We start from the raw sequence: 24,980 nt of genomic DNA on the forward strand, positions 1-24,980 counted from the left end.
TGCTGCCACTCCTGGGCTGGTGGTCCTGGGTTCTATAAGAAAGCAGGCTAAACAAGCCATGAGGAGAGGCCAGTAAGCAGCCTCCCTCCATGCCCACAGCATCAGCTCCTGCCTCCAGGTTCCCATCCTGCTTGAGTTCCTGCCCTGACTTCCTTCAATGATGGACTGTGACGTGGATGTGTAAGTGAATTATGGTCATGGTGTTTCTCCACTGCAACAGGAACCCTAATTAAGGCAGTACTCTTATTACTACAATCTACTCGGCATCTAATATACCTGCTCTGGAATGCACACAACACAAGTATCGCTCGCCCTGGGAATCCACCTCACATTTGGCACAACTGTTTCTAATGTCCCCAGAGCCCTAAGAAAGTTCCTACTTAACTTATTCAAAATAGTAATAGTAGTAATAATAACAAAATCTATAAAGGTTAAAGTATAATTTTTTTCAAATGAGAATAACAACAAAAAACTGCCCCCAAAGAAATCATTCACAACTTACAATGTTAATTTTATATAGTAATAAGTACAATAATTTGTTTTTTCTTAACCCTTAAGTGAAGCTTGTACCTTTTCAAGTTCTGGATCTTGAAAGGGAAATTTACTGATGACTACTTTGTATTCTTCTTCACTGCCAATAGGGATGGGGCTGTAATTATCTTCCTCAAAAATGTCCCTGTTAAACAAAAAAAGTTGAAATCTTATTATTGTGTCATTAGACCATTGTAGAATTAGGCTATTGTAGAATTATATCTTTACAAAAACAAAAACAGCTCCACAGTTTTGTTTGTTGTTTTGTCCATTAAAAGTCACAACAGGAAAACAATCATCATCCAGAATCCTAAAATCCAGTATCCAATAGGTCTTCTCTCACAGTTCGTTTCCAGTGTCCTCCTTCTAGCTTTCCATCCTCACAGAACTTCACTTGAACTTTCCTGTCTAGGACGACTCTCAAGATGGCACATTCTGAAGAAGCTTAAGTTCTTGAAGGTCAAGACAATGTGTTCAGTACTCAGTCTCAGAACACTGTGACTGGAAAGGGGCACTTTCTAGTTCCTGTGTGCTCCCCATGCAGACCTCCTGCAGCTAGACAGGGCTATGTTCGACATGACTAACTGGTTTCTGCCACTGTGGAAATGACGCAGATTGCTCTGAGAGTCGAAAGCATGTCTGAACCAACTGTGTGACAACCTTACTTTCCCTGGAGACAATGGGTTCAAAAGGTATAATCACAACTGAAGTAGCTCAGATCTCTGACTTTTGTGTGAGAAATAAACAACCTTCATCCGCTCAGCTTGGGAGGACTACTGTAACCCACCTGTCTTGTCCAAACAACTGACTTTTGTTTGTTTTTAATTTGAGGCACGGTTTCCCTGTGTAGCCCTGGCTGGCCTGGAACTCATTATGTAGACTAGGATGACCTTGAACTCACAGAAATCCATTTGTCTCTGCCTCCCTAGTACTGGGATTAGAGAAATGTGCCCGCTGCATGCCTAGCATCAATTTACTTTTCATCAATAATTCAGTCTGACTGATGTTTATGAATAGCTACTATGTATTAACTCTGACCTGCAATGAAAACTCCTCACGTGAAGATGATGTATGTTACACATACAGTAAGGTCTGAACCTATCAGACCGGTGGAGATCATCTCATTCAGAGTCTTACAGAGGAGCTATGGAAGCTGTAGGGTTTTAAAAGATGAAAAGAAACATTTCTGATGCGACTACAGGAGGAAATCATTGTGGACAAAAGCTTAAGTGCAAAGGAGAATAAACCACACCTAGGCTGGCCAGATGGCTCAGTGGTAAAGGTGTTTGCTATCAAGCCTGATGCCTGCGATCAATCCCCACTATACATTTGATATGTCTGATAAGGGATTAACACAAAAACTAAGAAATGCAAAGAACTCAACATAAATCACCAGATTAAAAATGAGCAAGGACCTAAATAGTTACTTCCCCAAAGGCACTCAGATGGCAAACAGAACAGGCATTCTGTCCAATAGCACCAGTCACCACAGATACGCAAATTTAAAACACAATGAGACATCACTGCAAGCCTATTAGAACAGCTATCATTTGAAAAAGAAAAGTATGCGTTCATAAGGATGTGGAGAAAGGAAATCCTGTGCTCCTTTGGTGGGCACAGGAAAGAATACGGAGGACAAAAGTACAGAGAGGACTGAAACCAGAACAGCCACGTGAGCCAGCAGTCCTACCACTGTGTGTCTGTCCAGAGGATATGAAATTAGTAGATTGACAAGATACCTACCTTCCCATGTTCACTGCAGCATTATCTGCAATAGCTAAGATATGCTAAGACAGGGAGTCAGCTTTACCTTCTGTTAGATGAAGAAAGTATGTTTTATGTACATAATGGTTTATGCTGCCTTGAAATTAAGGAAGTCTATCATCTGCATTGACACAGAAGAACCTGGAGGACACCATGCTCAATGAAGTACGCCTGGCTTAGAAGACAAGCACTGCATGGAATAAATCTAAAAGTCACACCCAGAGAAGCACAGAGCAGATGGTGGTTAACAGAGGGTTTAAAGGCAAAGGGAAGTGTTGGCAAAACAGACCAAGTACCAGATCGGGGACGTAAGTAAGCTTTTGAGAACTGTCACACAGAAGGATGACTGCAGTTCACAATGTTTCCTCCAGAGAAAGAGAGAATGTTTATGCAGAGAGAAAAAATGTGACGACAATTTATCAATTTGCTCCCTGACTTAATGACTAGTGGTGACAAATCAATAAATAAACGATGGAAATGCTTAACCACGGCGAGATGTTCCCTAGGCGAGATGTTCCCTAGGCGAGACAGGATGATGCCGAAGGCACTTCAGACTCTCTTCCTCCACTTTATGCAATACAGATTTCTTTCTTTCCTTCTTTTTGCTTTTCGACACAGGGTTTCTCTGTGTAGCCTTGGCTCTCCTGAACTCTCTGTGTAGAGCAGGCTGGCCTTGAACTCACAGAGCTCCAACTGCCTCTGCCTCCTGAGTGCCTGGATTAAAGGCGTGCGCCACCTGTAGGAAACCAGCTCTGACCTATCTAAGGGTTCTTGTGACGAAGAGAGAGGAATGAGAAGTATTAGATAGAAACATTGGAGAAAGACAGAGACAAAGAATAGCTGCAGGAGGGCCCTGGGTCAATACCCAGTCCTTGAGTTTTATTCTAATAGGCTTTTTATACACTACCAAGGGGCGAGGCAAAAGACCTCCCCCTTTCAAGATCAAAGCACAATGTACAGCCAAGTGTAGACCCTTCAAAAGACCTGGTACCCATGCCCAAGGCCAAATCATCCCATTATGCAGCCCTGCTGGGTAAAGCAAGCTCAAACTTTCTGACCTTGAATAAGGCCTTACTAGGGAGCTCTTATGGACCCCCACAGCCACCATGCCCAGCTCACAATACAGATTTCTTCTCCTTCAGTATTCTGTGTGATGCCTGATGTTACGATAAGGAGGTCCCAGAGATATGGCTGTTGAACTTATTTTGTATTTGTTTTTAAGAAAGGGTCTGTGTGGCCCTGGATATTCTAGAACTTGCTATATAGACCAGGCTAGCCTCAAAATCACAGATCCTCCTGCCTCTGTCTTCTGAGAAATTTTTTTTTTTTCCTATGAGCATTAGTGTTTTGCCTGCATGTATGTCTGTGTGAGGGTGTCAGGTCCCCTGGAACTGGAGTTACAGACAGTTGTGAGATGCCATGTGGGTGCTGGGAATTGAACCCAGGTCCTTTGGAAGAGCAGTCAGTGCTCTTAACCTCTGAGCCATGTCTCCAGCCCAGCTGTTGAACTTGTGATCATTATGAAACTGTCAATACTTTCTTGCCCTTTTATTCCTTTCAATAATCAAAAAATATATCAAAATTAAAAATATTAAATCAAAATATTAAAAAATATATCAATATTTAAAAATGTAAGATGATGCATATATTAGTTTGTTTTTGCTATCCATAATGCATAACTATATTAAAAGATGTACTCTATAAATATATTTATGTACTAAATATATTTGTATAAATATATTACTTTGTATTTGTCTATTAAAAATAAGCTGGGCTCGCCGGGCGGTGGTGGCGCACGCCTTTAATCCCACCACTGGGGAGGCAGAGCCAGGCGGATCTCTGTGAGTTCGAGGCCAGCCTGGGCTACCAAGTGAGTTCCAGGAAAGGCACAAAGCTACACAGAGAAACCCTGTCTCGAAAAACCAAAAATAAATAAATGAATGAATAAAATAAATGAATGAATGAATGAATGAATAAATAAATAAATTGTCATATGAGCTAGTACTCCACTTCTGAGTATAAACTCCAAAATATCTGAAACAGGTACCATGGTTATACCAATATTAAAACAGCCAATAAAACAACTTAGCTATCCATCAAGAAATGAGTAGAGAAAATGTGGCAGACACACACAATGGGGTATGACCTAGACTTAAAAGAAATGCATTTCTGGCCCGTGTACGACATAAACAATCCACAGTGACTGCTAAGTGAACCGATCCCAACACACAAGAGCAAATATTCTACAATTCCACTTATATGAGATTCTAGAGTAGTCAAATTAGAGGCAAGATGGGAAGGATGGCGGTTGTCGGGGCTGGAGGAAGGAGGATCTGAGTTATTGTTTAGTGGGGGGAGTTTCTGTTTGGGAATATGCAAAGGTTCTTGAAAGGAAGTGATGATGATTCCAACAGTGTGAATGTACTTAACGCCACAGCCTGTAACACACGATTCAGTTATAAATGTACCACATAGAACTTTCTACCACAATAGAAATTAAACACAAGCAACATGCAAAACCAATTGGTTAAGTGTTTGACAAACTTATCCATTATACTAAGGCACCATGGTTTGGACCCACCTGAAAATACCAGCCCATTTCTTAAGCAGTGTTTCATTGTATTGATCTCTTATTTCAAACAAAAGGTCAAAAAGCCGGTTGACTGGAAAACCATAACCCTAAGACACAAAGGAAAGAAAAAAGGTAAATCAAGTATGTTTAAAACGTTCATTGACCTAAATCAAACCCATCACTACAATCTGAACTTGTTTACTCACACTCACACACTACAGGTTTCCACATCATCAAGGAACTCAGTCACTCTCTCATGTCCTCCACACCATACAACTATCTCTACTATTTTACACACCAACTGTTTTCTAGTGTGTAATATTTGCTCAGAAAAGTGTCAATGAATAAAACAAACACTTTTGACTTGACAAGAGGTAAACAGAACTATAAATGTGCTGGTGTTGTCTTTTATGATATTATTTTCTCAACTTTGTCTTAAATGATAAAATACTTCTTTCTTCTTTTTAAAGAAAGGGATGAGAATGATAACAGTCATGTCAATGACTACGAATACCACCACACTATGAATCTGGGAGGAGAATGTGGCAGGGACGCAGGAGGAGCTGAGATGTGGAAGTCGGGGGTACAATGCTCTAAACACATTATATTCATTCATGAAATCAGCATGACAATAAACTCAAAATATATTAAAACATTTTTCTTAAAAATTGAAGATTTATTTTTTATGCATATGTGTTTTGCATGTATGTGTGTCTGCGTACCACATGCAGAGGCCAGAGGAGGGCTTCAGATCCCTAGAACTGGAGTTACAACTGGTTTTAAGGTGCCATGTGGGTACACAGAACCTAACCCAAGTCTTTTCCAAGAACAAGTGCTCTTAACCTCTCTGAGCTATCTCTCCAGTCCTACATTAACTTTTTTTAAAGTAAAAGTTCTTCGGTAAAATTGTTGATTTAAAAAACTAAAAATTATGAAACATTCTTTTGTTTTTATGAAAAGATACCCTGACGCTACAATTAGAAGATACAAATTAAAAAGACAGCATTCATTAATGTAGAATAAAATGTACCTAATAATGAACCTATCAGTTTTCAGAAAAAATGAAAATAATGAAGAATTTCTGAGTAACTAAAAGTCACTAATGTCTAACCCTCAACTTATTTCAAAGCAGAACGTTTAGGAAGAATTAGGCAGGTGGAACTTATCTACAGCCTCAGCACTCAAGAGATGGAGGCAGGAAACCAGGAATTCAAGGCTAGCCTGGGCTACATAACAAGATACAGTCTCAAAGTGAGAAGGAAGGAAGAGAGGGAGGGAGGGAAGGAGGGAGGAAGGAGGCTTTCAAAGGTTTACATAACCAACACTGTTGCTTTTCCAATGTCCCCATTACTTAAACCTCCTTTAACGTTTATTTGATTCTTTGTAGAGTTCCTTAGAATCTATCAAATACTCTAGATTCAATGATTTTCAAAACACTGGTCCTAGGCCAGGCGGTGGTGGCGCATGCTTTTAATCCCAGCACTCGGGAGGCAGAGGCAGGTGGATCTCTGTGAGTTCGAGGCCAGCCTGGTCTACAAAGTGAGTTCCAGGAAATCGCAAAACTACACAGAGAAACCCTGTCTCGAAAAACCTAAAAAAAAAAAAACAAAAAAAAAAACAAAAAAAAAAACACTGGTCCTAGAACTGTTTGTAATGGTCTTATAAAGAGATAGGGAGTTTGAACTACAATATAAACCCACACTCCTACTTAGAATGGAGTAAATCCTGCATATTACAGCAGGATCCCAACAGAGCTAATCTGTACTTAGAACTTTATTTTGTTATGAACCTAACAAGCAACTGACAGACTGGTGACAGCTTAAGGAATGTGTCCCTCCAGCATACTCGGAATGCTTCCAATCACTAAGGAAAGCAAAGCTTCCTTGAGTTACTCACAGCGGAGCCCCTAAAATTAAGAAAGCCCCAAATAAAACTCACCAATGCAAGGAGATCAGTATGCTAGATATATGTATCACAAAATTTATGGGGAAAAAACCAAAACATTCCACATTACTCTGGTGATATCAAATAGGCCATTCAAATTGATAAATACATAAAGCAATAAAATAATTTATAAAGAAGCTTGTGGAGTATTCTCCGTAGCTTTAAGAAAAAAAAAACAACTATTTAAAGACTCTTAGCATAAAGTAAATAGTTCATAGCACCATTTCCCAAAGTATATTTTTATTATCTTTTAAAACTATGTGTATGTCTGTATGTGTATGTATGCCACATGTGCAAAGGTACCCAGAAGCCTCAGATGCCCTACAGCTACGTTTACAGGTGGTTGTAGCCACCTGAGAAGGGAGCTGGGAACCAAATGCATGGCCTCCAGAGGAGCAGTATGCACTCTTAACTGATGATGGACCTCTCAAGGCCCCAAAGCATGTATTTTGAAATTACAGATTAAAAAATGCTCTAAGAGGAAGAAAAAGGAGGTGTTGCACACAGTTTTGGGTAGGAGAATAGCAATTTATAAGTAAACATTTATTACTACTGATTTACTACCATTAATCTACAATATAATAAAATACAGTCTATATTTTTTATGTCTTTGCACACTCAAAATCACCACCAATTGCAAGTTAAGTTACCACCTACCTGCAAAGTATCTGCAAAAACGACGATGAGATTCTTCAACTCCAGAACAAGGTCAGGATCAGTGCAGTAAGACTGTGGGGGCAGAAAATAGAAACAAGAAGTTAAAATTAAGAACTAAGCACCTAAAACTTTGTCCTTCAATGTGGGAGACTGGGAATAAAATTAAAATCTGGGTTCATTAGATCTAAGGTGCTTGCCTCTCCTCAGCGATTGTAATATGATATGTAAAAGTTCACGTGAAAGAAAGGATGCTGTATTTCTGTACATCTTTAGACTTTTGAGAAACTATTTACAAACTCTAACAGTGATTTCCATATACACCATACATTTCTATTTTCATTATTTATGTATTCTCCATATTACCTTCATATTACCTTTTCCAATATAAGAATGGCAATTTAAATATTTCTTAGTAATTAACTGAAAGAAAATTAATACTTTTAAAAGGACAGGGCAATCCACTGCCTCTTAATAAAACAATTTTGAATGTGAGCTAGGTGGTGGTGGCGCACACCTTTAATCCCAGCACTCGGGAGGCAGAGGCAGGCAGATCTCTGAGTTTGAGGCCAGCCTGGTCTACAGAGCAAGTTCCAGGATAGCCAGGACTACACAGAGAAACCCTGTGTCGAAAAACAACAACAACAACAAAAAAGATTTTGAATGTGATGTTATATTTACCATGTTAAAGTTTCATGTTCAATGTCATGGAATTAATAGGAATATGGCATGACTGTACGTACTTAGAGCTGATTTCCATATAAACCATGATAAAACACATCGTTCTCAGACAGGGCTAGCTCAGTGGCAGAGCACCTTCTAGTATGCATAGGGCCCTAGATTTTGTTCCAAGTACCCCTAAAATACTTTATTCACTAAAATATTTTTTAAAGTTTTATTGCCAATGTATCACAAATCTATACTCCTAATAAACATAAGTGAAGTATATTCATAATCTAATATGATAAAATTCCCCTTTCACCTCTTTTAAATCTTAATTACCAATTTAGTAACTGATTACAAAACTTTAAATGTAAGGCTACTTTACTGAAGATAAATTACTCAAACTACCTTAAGTTAAAAGTGTACACTGACCAATTATGAACCTAAGAATGCTTCTAGCTCTAGCATGGTAGTTATTTCCACAAAGGGCATTAAGAAAATAGCTGGTCATTTCATTTTAACCACTCTCATTACATGAAGGTTTATTATTTCAAGTGAGTTCAAATTGTAAAAACCGTAGATTTAAAAACGTATAAATATTCTCAAACAAGCTCTACTGAGTTTTGTGGTAGCATTGATTTTGGAAACAAAAACTCTGGAGTGACTAAAAACCTGCTCTTCACAGTGTTGCTGGGGGTCTAATGAAGGGTCAGTTGAGACTAATGGGCTAGCCTAATTCTCCCTCCTCGGTAATGCTCAAGTAAGTGTCTGAGAGGCCCCAGACAGCTACATAACTGCAGCCTGACAGAACCAGGCAGAAGCCTGACATTATCACTTACAAATCTGAGCAATTACCTAAAGATGGTAAAGAAGCAGTTTTCCACATTATACAAAGCAAATTAAACTGTAATCATTAATATAAAAGGTCTGACTTACTGAGTGAGCTCTAAGGACAGCAATTATCTTTGAGAGGGCCATGTTCCAAAGTTCATCAGTGTATGCCCTGGTTACTAATCCTTGGGTCACATGTAAAATGTGATCTTCCACCACAAAGAACCTAAAATGGCAATTACCAACATAGCATGTGTTTAGGGAAAAAAGGGAGAAAGCGCAAGTAAAAATAATTGTTTCTGACATTTAATAATCTTTAATAAAATTAGTAACAGTTTCTTCCATATTAGATACATACCCTACAATTTGAGTGAAATATCTTCTATAGCCATCAACTGTTTCATGCTTAAAATGAAAAATAAAAATCAATTTAAACCAATAAATACAGTAACATAAAAGTTTCAAGTCACTATAACTTGATTAATAAATATTTATTGAGAGCCTACTAAGTTCTGCTTACTAATTAGGTACCAGAGATATACTTGAAAATAACAAAAAGCCTTTTCTCTCATGGATTGTACATTCACAAATGTTTATTATTATGTGTGTGTATATCTGTGTGGACACACATGCACAGCACACGGGGAGGACAGAAGACTGTTGTTGTTGTGTGTGTGTGTGTGTGTGTATGATGTGTATCTGTGTGGACATACATGCACAGCACACGGGGAGATCAGAAGACACTGTATGGAGTCAGCTGTCTCCTTCCATCTTCACTTGGGCTCCAGGAACCAAACAAAATCAGGTCAGCAGGCAAGCAACTCTACCCACTGAGCAATCCTGCCCACTGAGCCATCTTGCCCACTGAGCAATCATACCCACTGAGCAATCCTACCCACTGAGCCATCCTGCCCACTGGGCCATCCTGCCCACTGAGCCATCCTGCCCACTGACCCATCTTACAGGCCTTCATGGAATATACATTCAAAAGGAGATAGATATTAAATAGGTCAAAGGTAAATAGGATTTTAGACCCTACTTCTGACTAGTGGAAGTCAACATTTTCTTTCACTTGAGTTAATACCTCACCACCCAACCTAGTCTCAGATTCTAGGCTTGCCCACTGTGATTTATTCTCACACAACTATCAGGTGATAGATTTCAAGTGGCTATAAAAACATTATATTCTCTACCTTTTGTTTGTTTGCTTGTTTTCGAGACAAGGTCCTCTGTATACCCTGGAACTCATTCTGTAGACCAGGCTGGCCTCGAACTCACAGAGATCCGCCTGCCTCTGCCTCTGAGTCCTGGGATTAAAAGTGTGCACCGGACCCAAGACCTTTTAAGTGCCACTCATAATACTTTTATACGATTTATAACCAAAATCAAATATCTTAAAAATGAGCTGGGGTGGGGCTAGGGAGATGTCTGTGGCTAAAGACTTGCTAGGCAAGTGTGATGAGAACTAATGTAAATGCTGGGTCAATGAATTCTACCAGTAATTCTAGCCTCTAGCTATATCAGTGAGCTCTAGGTTCGATTAGAGACCCTCCCTCAAAGAATAAACTGAAAGAGAGATTGAGGATAATTTCCCCACATTAACCTCCACCTCCACAAACACTAGCACAGACATGCATGCATTCACACACACACACACACACACACACACACACACACACACACACACCAAAAAACATGCATATACACACATGAAACTGCATACAAACACATGAGAATGTGAGAAAGACATGGGCTGGGAGGATAACTGGGCTGGTAAAGTGGTTATTTCACAAGCACAAGAACCTGAGTTCAATTCCCTAGAACCCGCGTTTAAAAGGCCAGGTGTTGGGGCTGGAGGGAAGGCATAGCAGTTAACAGTTCTTACTACGCTAGCAGAATATCCAAGTTCAGTTTCCAGCACACATGTCAGATGGCTCACAACCATCGGAACTCCAGCTCTAGGGGATCTGACGCCCTCTTCTGGCGTCTATGAGCACCTGCACCCACATTCACAAACCCATATACACACATAATCATGTAATTAAAAATTAAATAAATTGCCGGGCAGTGGTGGCACACGCCTTTAATCCCAGCACTCGGGAGGCAGAGTCAGGCGGATCTCTGTGAGTTCGAGGCCAGCCTGGTCTCCAAAGCGAGTTCCAGGAAAGGCGCAAAGCTACACAGAGAAACCCTGTCTCGAAAAACCAAAAAAAAAAAAATAAATAAATAAATAAATAAATAAATTCTAAAAACAAACAAAATAAAGACAGGTATTATAGCACATGCTTGTATTCCCAGTGCTAGGGAGGCAGAGACAGGTAGATCTCTAGGGCTCACTTGCCAGGTAGCCAGCTTAGTCAATTTGGCAAGCTCCAGGCCAATGGAAGACTACATCTTAAAAAAAAATCCAATACAAAGCGGTAAGTTCTGAAATCACATATACATAAACAACAAAAATAAACTGAACAGGTCATATTTATGTGTATGTAACAATAATAATCAAAGAAAACGAGGCCATTGATTTGAGAAGGAGTCAGGGGAGACATGGGAGGGATTGAGAGAAAGAAAAGTGATACAATTATATTTTAATTTAAAATTTGATTTTTCTAAAATACAATGTGGACATCACTGAAGGAACAGTCAAGGTTGTCCTCTGACCCCACACTCATCCACCACATGCACCTGCACATATAAATCTTTCCCCCCAAGTTGATTTTGTCAAGTTATCTTATCACAGCAACTGGAAAAGAAACTAAAACAATGTATCCCATAACTGTGATAAGATTTTCAAATGTCAAGATCTCTTTCATTTGCAGGGAGTAAGGATCATTAATACTTTGTGGTAATTATGTATTACGTTTACTTATAGGTGTCTGTTTATACGTATGGAGGACAGCTTGCAGGAATCTGTTCTCTGCCTCCACCCTGTGGCTCCCAGGCACTGAACTCAGGTCATCAGGATTGGAGGCAGGTGCCCTTATCCCCCGAGCCATCTCCCCTGCCTTGTTACCACTTCTTAACTAAAAACATGACAAGTGCTGAGCAGACGGCTCAGCAGGGAAGGGCCACTTGCCACTGCGCCTCCAGTGTGAGTTCACTCACCAGGAATCACATGGTGGAGAGAACCAAGCCCTTCAAGCTGTCCCTTGACCTCACAATGTACTGTAGCACTCACACACACACACACACACACACACACACACACACACACACACATACACACACACACATACACACACACCACACACATACACACACACACACACACACGCACGCACACACTCACACACACACACACACACACACGGGGTTGGAGGTACTTATTTTCATTTTATGGGTATGAGTGTTTGCTTGAGTGCACATCTGTTTATCATGTGCTTGTGGTGCCAAGGACGACATAAGAAGGCATCAGATCCCCTGGGACTGGAATCACAGAGGACTGTGAGCTGCCATGTGGGTGCTAAGAATTGAACCTGTGACCTCTGGAAGAGTAACCAATACTCTTAACCACTGAGCCATCTCTCCAGTCCCTGTAATATTTTTTTTTAATGCATTATAAAAAAAAATGCAGCTGGGCGGTGGTGGCGCACACTTTTAATCCCAGCACTGGAGAGGCAGAGGCAGGTGGATCTCTGTGAGTTCGAGGCCAGCCTGGGCTACCAAGTGAGTTCCAGGAAAGGCGCAAAGCTACACAGAGAAACCTTGTCTCGAAAAACCAAAAATAAATAAATAAATAAATAAATAAATAAATAAATAAATAAGATAAAATAAATGCAAGGGGATAGGAGAATTATTCAGTGGCAGATTACTATTTGCTTAATATTTGTGATGAGCTTGGTTCAGTCCCTAACACTACAGAAAGAAAATGTATTCTATACAACACAAATTTTTGATATTTTCTGGTAGTTGCTATATAACATCGTACTGCAATAAAAAGTGTCTGTCAAGCGCTACACATATGCTGAGTAAAGTGTGCTTTTCAATTGTAGAAACGGGGCTCTCAAAGTCCACTAAAGCGCAGCCTGCATCCTACTGGACTCTGCCTCCTTGGTTTATAAGCCATTGATGATGCGTGCAGTCTTTCCATTTCTCCTTGGAGTCATGGCAAGTCTGTTTTGCATGTTTTGAGTCAATGTTATCAGTGTTTCTAGGTCTACAATAATCAACACTAAGATAGATACACATTTTCTTTCATTATTCTAGCTTTTTTTACTTCACTAAATGGTTTCTATTCTTCAAGAAGTTACTCCACAAACCTTATGGTACATCCTAAGTCATCACCCAACAACCAATGTTCTTACTGCTCTGGACAATTCAAATACTGTGGAACAGGTAATGTGCATGGACTCCATTTCATTACAAAGTCTGTGTTGCTGCTGTATGTTTTCATTGTCTTAACTTAAAGTCCATAGTATCACACTGACACATCCTACAATCAGCATACATTTATCTACACATCCAGTGCTCTCCTGGCCTCTGCAGGTAACCCTAATCACAAACGCAAACCCACCCCCAGCCACATACACATAATTAACAATAAAAATACAAAGAAAAAGTCTACCCACGGTCCTCAGTCACTTCATTCAGTGTGACAGAGAATCACAGCACACAGTTTACTATATTGTCAGAAACAAATTACTGCTCCCTGACATTTTGCTGGTTTATCTGTTTTTAATTCAATGTCTTCTTTCCTAACAGAATGTAAACTCATGAGAGAAGAGACTGACCCCATTTTGCTGACTATTGCACACTTGGCACCTAAATCCATTACTAGAAACGGTAGGTGTTCAATAAATATTTATATGTGAATGAGCAGTGATACCTGCTCTGAAAACTGAGGCCAGGCCTGGGCTGACAGCCCCGAGTCATGGCACAGGAAGCTCACACTCACCACACTCGACTGCGGCTGCAGAACCAGGCGAGCTTGCTTCTTCCTTTGCTTCCGGTAGTAATTTTCAAATGTTTCTTCATCACCCTGGAGAACGTCAGGAGAACGATGGTCATGACTGACACCTCCAACCTCCCTCCTTCCCTTTCCCTCCCTGCTGAGAGCGCCTTCTCCACCCTCTGGGAATCATGTTAATTTTCCAAACTGGAACATAAATGACATACTTCACAGTGATGCTAAGAAAAAGGGTTTGGCATTGTAGCAAACCAACAACAACAAAACCAGCAACTTTATTTCAAAGTTACCTAAAATAAAGTCCAAGCAATTAGACATTTTCCTAATTTACCACGTAAACTTCACAAGCTTTTCACTGACCAAACTAAAAATACAGTTCTCAATGAGAGATGTTAAACACTGAAAACAGCTGTCACACTATGCGCCGTCTCTCTTTCCCTCCGGGTCGGCCACACCGTCCGTGTGTATACCTCACTACCCTCTCCCACTCTCAGGCTTTTACACATGCTCTTCCTGATGGGCAGTTCCCAGTCCACACTCTCTCTGACATTTTTACTCATCTTCCGGGACTCCTCCTTGCTGTGGGACGTCTTTCTGTACGCTGTGAATATGTGTTGCTACCATTGGTTAATAAAGAAGCTGCTCTGGCCTATGACAAGACAGGTTAGAGCCAGGCAGGAAATCCAAGGAAAGATACAGAGAGAAGGAAGGTGGAGTCAGGGGAGATGCTGAGTGCTGCAGGAGCAGCAAGATGTAATAAACACAGGTAAAGCCACGAGACATGAGGCAATATATAGATTAATAGAAATGAATTAACTTAAGATGTAATAGCCAGCCAGCAATAAGCCTGAGCCATACACCAAACAGTTTGTAATTAATATAAGCCTCTGAACTGGTTACTGGGGAATAGGCAGGCGGGAGAGATTCGTCCACCTACACCTCCTGAATGTCAAGTCCTTAAGGAAGCCTTCCCTAGTGTCCCAATGCCTGTTATTTTCAGTTATTCACACTTCCTACCACAGCACCATCAACATATGGAAGATGTTCAACATAGATACAGAGACATCTCTATCCCATCTGCTTAGTAAGAATCCTCTCAGAATCAAAGAAAAGGTGGGAATCACATTCTCCTCTTCATCTAAGACTCCAAAGGAAAAACAAAGGGAAAGTTAACAATAGAAAAATTCTCAACAGAAAAAAATTGATTTTTTAAATATTAAGTAGCTATAAAACGATTACATTCCTAAATGTCATCTAAAATAAACTCAAAATGCAGAAGAAAAGCTTAAGTATTTCCTATGGAAAGTCTTCTAATGTTCTTCTGCTCCAGGTACCAAGAACTTCAAAATAACTGTGTTACTGAGCAATACGTTAACTGAAAATTTTTACTGAGAGTTTGACAAAAGCAGAGGATGTGACGTTAAGCATACTATAAAATTACCACCTCATCTCAGCAGAGCCAAGCGTCACTTACTTAAGATACATGGACAGTTCTCACCCACACAGCTGACACACAGCCCTTTACTTCTGAACTCCTGCTAACAACGCACCATCCTTACACAAATTTACCTGATTTAATGTGTTTTGTCCAAATGTCATATTTTCTAATGTAAAATGTTTTAGTGATTATTTTCTTTCTGAGCTTATAAGAATCTTGATGTTATAATTATTCCTGTGCTTCAGGTATAAATTATTCTAATTAGTACTTAACTGATCCAAATAGCATAAACATGTGCTATGTTCTAATAATGAGTAAGTAAAACATACATTTGTATTCAAAATTAGTATCTTTTAAATTTTTATGTAATTGAATATTTTTGTTTTATTTGTTCATTTTTGGGAGTTAGCGTTTTATTATTGATTCAATGGTTTTTAATATTTAATGTTTACTGCTATCAGAAACGAGTGTGTTCTTTTTCTTTTAAACAAAGTCTTGCTACGTAGCCCTGGCTAGCCTCCAACTTACAGAAATTCTCTTGCCTTGGCCTTCTGAGCACTCAGAGACAAACTTGCTCTACCACACTCAGCTGGATATGAGCATTTTAGTAAGGATTTTACTACATTAACAATGTCCTTTCACATGAAACTCTGCACTGTGATTTAGAGAATATAATCATAAAAAATACCTTTACTGGGGATCATAAAGCCAGAAGCCTATCCACTAAAAAGGCTTCCATAAAATATGAGTCACCCCCCAGCACCTGGGAGGCAGAGGCAGGCAGATCTCTGTGAGTTTGAGGCCAGCCTGATCTACAGATAGAGTTCCAGGACAGCCAGGGGCACACAGAGAAACCCTGTCTTAAAAAACAAAACAAAACAAAACAACTAACAAAGAAACAAAAGAGTGGTTAAAAAAAATTCCTAAAAAATTTAAAAATCCCCAGGGGCTGGAGAGATGGCTCAGCGGTTAAGAGCACTGTCTGCTCTTCCAGAGGACCTGAGTTTAGTTCCCAGCAACCACATGGCGGTTCACAACCATCCATAATTCGATGTGGTGCCCTCTTCTGGCCTGTAAGCATACATGCAGACAGAATACTGTATACATAATAAATAAATAATTTTTTTTTAAATCCCAACAAATGCATAGACCACAGTACAGAAATCCATAAGAAATGTTACAAACAAGACAGAATGATATCTCCACAAGTCCTAATTCCTCAACAAATGAATCGAAAGACCCGAATGGATGAACTACCAAAGAATCCATGAGAATGTGTCTTATACCCCAGTAAGGGTTAAAACAAGCAGAAGGTGAAGAGATCAGATAACTTGGAGCCTGACAAGTCAGCAACATGAATGAAAAATTCATCAAAGAAACGGAAATTCAGGAAAAGAACCAAATATAAATGTGAGGAATGAAAAGTTCAATAAATCAAGTAACTTGGTGGAAAATGCCACCAAGAGACAGCCAACAGGACAGAGAACACAGACACTGGAGAGACTAGAACAGAGAACACAGACACTGGAGAGACTAGAACAGGACAGAGAACACAGACACTGGAGAGACTAGGACAGGACAGAGAACACAGACACTGGAGAGACTAGGACAGGACAGAGAACACAGACACTGGAGAGACTAGAACAGGACAGAGAACACAGACACTGGAGAGACTAGAACAGGACAGAGAACACAGGCACTGGAGAGACTAGGACAGGACAGAGAACACAGACACTGGAGAAACTAGAACAGGACAGAGAACACAGACACTGGAGAGACTAGAACAAAACAGAGAACACAGGCACTGGAGAGACTAGAACAGGACAGAGAACACAGACACTGGAGAGACTAGGACAGGACAGAGAACACAGAGAACACAGACACTGGAGAGACTAGGACAGGACAGAGAACACAGACACTGGAGAGACTAGGACAGGACAGAGAACACAGACACTGGAGAGACTAGAACAGGACAGAGAACACAGACACTGGAGAGACTAGAACAGGACAGAGAACACAGGCACTGGAGAGACTAGGACAGGACAGAGAACACAGACACTGGAGAAACTAGAACAGGACAGAGAACACAGACACTGGAGAGACTAGGACAGGACAGAGAACACAGAGAACACAGACACTGGAGAGACTAGAACAGGACAGAGAATACAGGCACTGGAGAGACTAGAACAGGACAGAGAACACAGGCACTGGAGAGACTAGAACAGGACAGAGAACACAGGCACTGGAGAGACTAGAACAGGACAGAGAACACAGACACTGGAGAGACTAGAACAGGACAGGGAACACAGGCACTGGAGAGACTAGAACAGGACAGAGAACACAGGCACTGGAGAGACTAGAACAGGACAGAGAACACAGACACTGGAGAGACTAGGACAGGACAGAGAACACAGACACTGGAGAGACTAGAACAGGACAGAGAACACAGACACTGGAGAGACTAGAACAAAACAGAGAACACAGGCACTGGAGAGACTAGAACAGGACAGAGAACACAGACACTGGAGAGACTAGGACAGGACAGAGAACACAGAGAACACAGACACTGGAGAGACTAGAACAGGACAGAGAACACAGGCACTGGAGAGACTAGAACAGGACAGAGAACACAGAGAACACAGACACTGGAGAGACTAGAACAGGACAGAGAACACAGACACTGGAGAGACTAGAACAGGACAGGGAACACAGGCACTGGAGAGACTAGGACAGGACAGAGAACACAGAGAACACAGACACTGGAGAGACTAGAACAGGACAGAGAACACAGACACTGGAGAGACTAGGACAGGACAGAGAACACAGGCACTGGAGAGACTAGGACAGGACAGGGAACACAGGCACTGGAGAGACTAGAACAGGACAGAGAACACAGGCATTTGAGATGAGGTGGAGGAAACTTCAGATAGCAATAAAGAAAAAAGCTCTCAACAATTCTAAGATATGATCAGAAGAATCTGAAGAACAAGCCTCAACATCCATGGTGAAAAAGGAAATGAACTGCAAGCCAAAGGCACGGAAAACACTGATGAAAATTACTGCCAAGAGGAATTGCAAATCTAGGGAAATATATGGATACCCAAGCACAGGAGAACTAGAATCTAAACAGACATGATCAAAAAAGAATCCATCCATGCCATATTATTGATGAAATACCAAGACCATAGCCCAAGAAAGAACACTGGAATTTGCAAGAGAAAATGCCAACTCAGTTACAAAATCAAACCCACAGAGTTACATGAGAGCTTTCAGCAAAAGCCCTAGAAGCCAAGGAAGTATAAAGTCATCTACTTCAAGCCCTAAGAGTAAGTAACTGTTTACCAATACTCTACACCCAGCAAAAGCATCTCCGAAAACTGGGAAAAAAAATAGGAACATCCAAGATAAGCACAAACAGAGGCAATCCATGACCACTAACCTAGAATTGCATAAGATACTTAGCACAATCACACATGCAAGAGAAAAAGATAAGCCTGTGAGAACCACAAAAGAATCAACCAGGGAAGGATTAACCAGGGAAGAAGAAACAAGCAGACACTTTTCAAAATGGCCAGTCTTTTTAAGACAGATCTCCTTATGTAGCCCAGGCTGTCTTCCAACTTGTGATCCTCCTGCCTCAACCTCCTCCTCAGGATAGGATTACAAGTAAGTTACACCAGGTCCAGCAGTAAAATCTTTCTAGCCTTTAAAAAAAAGGGGGGAGGTTGTTTGTTTGTTTGTTTGTTTGTTTTGTTGTGAGCCTAGCCTTTAATGGCTTCTAGTAATTGGAGATACGGAGCCCAAACTGGCCATCTTCTATAACCAGGCAAGGTTCCCAGCAGTGGGACTGGGACATCAACCCAGCCACAAAACCTTCAACCTACAATTTGTCCTGCCTGCAAGATGTGCTGGGGCAATGGTGCAGAACTAGTGGGAATGGCCAATCATTGAGTGGTCTAACTTGAGGCCCACACCACAAGGCTACAAGAAGGAGCTCCTGCCTGACATGCCTGAATGGCCAGGAACCAGGGACTGAACCGCTCACAGACCCAGGATAGAACCAAATACAACCAAAAAAAAAAAAAAAATCCAATGAAATGATTCCTTATGATATTCTCATCACTATACTCACAGGTTGGTGCCCAATTGTCGTCAGAGGGGCGCCATCCAGCAACTGATGGAAGCAGATGCAGAGACCCGCAGCCAAACACTAGGTGAGCCTGGGGAACCCTGGCAGAAAGCGGGGAGGAAGGATTGTAGGAGCCAGAGGGCTCTAGGACACCAGGAGAGCATGGCCCACAGAATCAATTAAGCAGGGCTCATAGGAACTCACAGAGAGTTAAGAAACAATCATGGACCCTGCATGAGTCTGAGCTAGGCCCCCTTCGCATATGTTATGGTTGTGTAGCTTGGTGTTCTTGTGAGACTCCTAACAATAGAAGCAGTATGTATGTGTGTAGGGGCGGGGGGTTGCCTGACTCTTTTGCCTGTGCTTGGGAACCCTTTCCTCCTATTGCCTCATCCAGCCTTGATATGAGGGTTTGTGCCCAGTCTTATTGTAACTTGATAGGCCATGTTTGGTGGATATCCCTGGGAGGCCTGCTCTTTTTTTTTGGGGGGGGGGGAGGAGGGTTGTATGTTTGTTTTAAGGGAAATGGAGGAGGAGCTGATCTGCTGGAGAGGGCTGGTGTGGGAGGGGACTGGGAGGAATGGATGGCGGAGAAACTGTGGTCAAGATGCAATGTATGAGAGAAGAACAGACGTTTAAAAAAAGAAAGAAATGAGATTCTTAAAAAAAAAAAATTCAAAAAAATCTGTCAGAAAAGCACCAACCACAAAAGTCAATAGGCTAAAAAAAGAAAAAAAAAAGTGTATACAAAATAACATAACTCAACTTTGGTTATAATAAAAGACATGGAATATAAAACATCAGCCAGGCTTGGTGGCACAGACCTGAGCCCAGCTACTTGAGAGGCTAAGATAGAAGGATCACAAGTTCAAGGTCAACCTGGACAACTAAATTAGTGAGACCCCGTCTCAAAATAAAAGTAGAGAGAGCTAAGGCACTAGGAATGTGTCTCAAGTGGTAGAGGGATTGTCTAGTACGCACAAGGCTCTAGGTTCAATTTCCAGCACCACATAATCCAGCCAGTGGCAGAGAGGACCATCAAGTTCAAGGTTATCCTTGGATACACTAAGTTCAAGGTCAGGCTGTCAAAAATGAAAAAGAAGGGAAGGGAGGAGAGAAAGGGGGCTGCAGGGGATAGAAAAATTAAGTACTGTCAAACACAAAATCATTCTCTACCAAACTCAACATGATTGGCAGGAGTAGTCAAAGAATTAAACCACAGTATAGTAAACTTAGATGGCTGATATTTTCAGTTTGACTCAAAGTCAATGAGACTGAGTTAAAAACAAAACAACCAATATCCAAAACCCGTAACTAGGCAACAGGAACCATATTTCCAGTGTTACGCAACAGTCTAGCCTAGCCTCTGCTTGTCTCAGGTGCAAATACAGCTAAATGCATAACTATCACCTGACATTATAAAAAAGAAAACAGCAGCTTTGAAAGACTCTGAGAGGAAGAATTACTTCGTCATGATATAGACATTGTGTTTTTTATACTATCCAAAATACACGGTACCTGAGGAATGAATGACATTCAAGGTTGGTCTCTGGCCTCTACATTCTCACACACACACACACACACACACACACACACACACACACACACACAAATAAGGTAGACAACACCTAATGACTCCTGAAGTTAACCTCTGGTCTCAATATACATGCACACATACATGTATGCATACCTGTGTACCCTCAAAATACAACCAGACATATGAACACACATGTGCACACATATACACACATACAGAGAGAGTTTATTCCTTTCTTCCTTGCGTTCTTTTTGGTGGTAGTGCTGGGGCTAGAACCCAGAGCATCACACATGCTAAAAAGACACTCTACAACTGAGCTCTAGTCCTGAATTACATCTTGATAAAGAAATGATTTAAAAATAGGTAACTGACTGCTTGATCAAAAGTACTCACAATATAATGTGGAACAAACACACACTGAAATACAATATTAAAAAATAACTATCCACTTAACCTCAACAGGAAAGGGAGAGATGGAAGTACAGTCTCCTGTTCTGAGAAATGCACCAAAGTCATCATTCTGTGGACATTGCAGGGTGCACTTACACATTCCTAGATGATACAGACTATGATACACTTAGCATATCAAAAGCGCATCACCATGGGACTCTATAAGGTCAGAACTGGCAAAAATACTCACCAAAGCAGAATAAATGTGTAAGCATCGGTAAACAGGGGAAAAATCAACGAGATCTTGAACAGTTAAGACCTAAAAAATAAATCTATTTTTAAAATGATAGGTTAAACTATTAGATAATACAAAGTTAAAGACAGATATCGAGCGATCCACAGACTGTTACACTATGTCTTTAATTCTCCTACAGCAGACACAATAAGAACACACCCATTCACTTCACTTCGTTGCTTTTATAGCCTGTTCCTTATATGTTTACTACTGTTGTTGACTGCTATATATTAGAGAAAAAAATACTTTTTTCCTATACTGTGGACTGACCCAAGGGCCTTGTACATGCTAAACAAGCACTCTACCATTGAGTATAAAACATAACTGTATCATGTTTGATAGAATATCAGAAAATTGCTGTGATAACTACATATTCATTATTGCTTTGTTTAAAGTAATTCATGAATTTACACTCTAGCTTTAAACAAAGTTCCATTTAAAGTAGCAAAACCATATGATTTTCACCACTGCCTCCCATGGACCATGTTTTTAAAAAATGCATAGCTACTTAAAATTAGTATAACAATTTTAAGATGCATGCCAGCTTCTAGAATATATAATATAAAAAGTATTCACATTATGTTATAGTGCAAAAAAGTTTTCCTTAGAACTGATTAAAAATAGTATCAAGTAACTGGGCAGTGGTGACACATGCCTGTAATCCATCATTCAAGAGGCAGGAGCAGGTAGATTTCTGTGATTTCAAGGCCAGCCTAGTCTACAGAGTCAGTTCCAGGTCAACCAGAGCTGTTACACAGAGAAACCCAGTCTCAAAAAACCCAAATAACAACAACAAAAAAGTATAAAGTCTCACAAACTTGAGAAATCTGTGAATTCTTCTATAAAAGGAACACATTTCTATGCTCACAATCCTGAAGAGATTATACTCTTATTTATTAGGGAAAATTATGAAAACAAAATATAGAAACAGTAAAAGGGATCCAAAGGAACAGGAACCAACAAAAGTGCCTTAAGCAATGGACTTCGAGCTAACGCACGATTCTAACACTGCCAACAGTTAGAGATGCACAAAACAGACAGGGAAACTGAGTTAAGAATGGTCTGTTTTTATCACCCACAACTTCAAAGGAGAAAAGAACACAGAAGTCCTCTGAATATTAAGAACAAAGATGTCAATTTTAGAAAGTGTCTCACAGTGAAAGCAAGCTTGCAATGTGCATACTATCTCAAAATTCAATCTAAAAAAATTGTATTTCTCTCCAATGACAACTTATATAGGAAGCAACTTCAGCTATTCAAGGATTTATCAGAATGAATTCAACATGGGTTGTCCATCTACTTTAAAAACTTTTTTTAGGGGCTGGAGAGATGATTCAGTGGTTAAGAGCACTGACTGCTCTTCCAGAGGACCGGGGTTCAATTCCCAGCACCCACATGGCAGCACATGACTGTCTGTAACTCCGGTTCCAGGGACCTGACACCTTCACACAATGCACATGAAATAAATTATAAAACAAAAAACTTTTTTTAGTAGGGCCTTCTACAAGCACTGTATCACTGAGCTATATATGTCCTTATCCCTACTTCTAAAAACACTGATTTGAAATAAAGGATGGAATTGGAGAGATGGCTCAGTGGATAAGAGCACTGACTGTTCTTCCAGAGGACCCTGGTTCAATTCCCAGCACCTATGTGGCAGCTCACAAAAGCTGTAACTCCAGTTTCAGGGGATTCAAGCCCTCGCATAGACATACATTCGAGATAACACCAACGCACATAAAATAAAAAATAAATTAATCATTTTTTTAAAAGATGACAGTTAATCACAGAGACCACCAATTGTTCAGTATGCAGAGAACAAAAGGTTGTGGAGTGCTCAGCCCTCAATCAGACCTCCATATCACACTACTCATCCAAAGGCTCAGAGATCCTTGTGGAAGAGGAGGTGTAAGGGCCAGAGGTGGTAGACAACTTTCGGGAAACTGTTTTCCAGAAGAAACAGGGTAGATGTACAAATGAATTCCCAGCAACTGTGACAGCATGCACAAGACCTGAGCAAGATCCGGCCGGCAAATTCCCAGCAGAGTGGGGAAGCGGACACATTACCCCAGTCCTAGCTGAGGACCTACTGGAATCTGACAGCTGCTGGGAAAAGAAGTCACCTTGTTTGTCTTTTTAATGATGTGGCCTCTGGTAGGTCAACCACAGGCCAGGGCAGGCCCCATCCCCAAGGCTAGCTGGGCAACACACATTGAATTCAATGGCGCTAGAAGGAAAAGGAAGGAAGGAAGGAAGAGGAGAATTAGGAGGGGAAAAGGAAGAGGAAGAAGAGGAGGAAAGAAGAAAGGAAGAAGTCCCAGCAGCTGTCAAATTCTAACTCAAAGTTGGTGGGAAAGGATGGGAAGGTTAAAAGCATGGTAACAGGAGGAGTTGGGATGGTGGGTATGCTCACAATATATTATATGGAATTTTCAAATATTTAATTTAAAATAATTAAAGTTTAACAGAAGCTACAACAGAATTATTTTGTAGTCCCTCAATACAAATTGAAATAAAATGTCAGAAGGTTGGGGAGACAGTTGTCTGTCTGGATCAGTCTAAAAGTGCTTGTGGTGATATTTTATCTGTGTCCCCCAATAAAGTTTATCTGAGGATCAGAAGAAAAAGCCAGCCACTATATTAGACACAGAAGTCAGGCAATGGTAGCACATGCCTTTAATCCTATCACTAGGGAGGCAGGGATTTGTCTGGATCTCTGTGAGTTCAAAGCCACACTGGGAACAGAACCAGGCATGGTGACACACGCCTTAAATCCCAACACTAGTTAACCATAAAGGTCTGGAGGTCTGTACAGACAGACAGGAAGTGACAGAGGTGGGTAGGAAGAAGAAGTGATGCAGCTGGGTGGAGAGAAGAAATGAGTTAGCAGAATAGAAAGAAATACAGGCGTGGGTATACAGGAAGTAGATCTCTTTGGAAGCTGAGGGTTGGTAAGGTGAAGGCTTTGACTTGTCCTATTCCTCCGATCTTTCAGAATTTACCCCAATATCTGGCTCCAGGTTTTTATTAATTCGTCTTACTAGTGCTTACCACAAAGGCACAAGGAAGTGACTCTGGATCCCCAGAGCCCACATAAAACTGGTGGGAGTGGCAACACCCAGCACTGCGGGATGGGAAACGCATGGGTGTCTGGAACTCATTCACCAGTCAGCCTAACCAATCAGAGAGCACCAGGCCCAGTGAGACCCAGTCTCAGAAAAACTAAGGTGTCATCAATGAGATAGCTCAGTGCTTGCCACACAAGCCTGGTCACCTGGGTTTGATCCCTGAAACCCACATAAGAGATGGAAGGAAGCCAGGCAGTGGTG

General features: G+C 40.8%; 1 protein-coding gene across 1 annotated transcript in view; it reads right to left on the minus strand.

Moving 5' to 3' along the window:
• Exoc6 (exocyst complex component 6) overlaps positions 1-24,980 on the minus strand; it is a 139,431-nt gene that overhangs the window by 79,988 nt on the left and 34,463 nt on the right. The window contains exons 7-13 of the mRNA XM_059253754.1: positions 21,607-21,675; positions 13,851-13,934; positions 9,318-9,364; positions 9,065-9,185; positions 7,469-7,540; positions 4,877-4,974; positions 571-676 (exon numbers count right to left, since the gene is read on the minus strand). Coding sequence (XP_059109737.1) covers positions 571-676; positions 4,877-4,974; positions 7,469-7,540; positions 9,065-9,185; positions 9,318-9,364; positions 13,851-13,934; positions 21,607-21,675 — 597 coding nt within the window. The remainder of the gene's footprint in view (positions 1-570; positions 677-4,876; positions 4,975-7,468; positions 7,541-9,064; positions 9,186-9,317; positions 9,365-13,850; positions 13,935-21,606; positions 21,676-24,980) is intronic.

Source organism: Peromyscus eremicus, chromosome 1 (assembly GCF_949786415.1).
Source record: "Peromyscus eremicus chromosome 1, PerEre_H2_v1, whole genome shotgun sequence".
NCBI lineage: Eukaryota > Metazoa > Chordata > Mammalia > Rodentia > Cricetidae > Peromyscus > Peromyscus eremicus.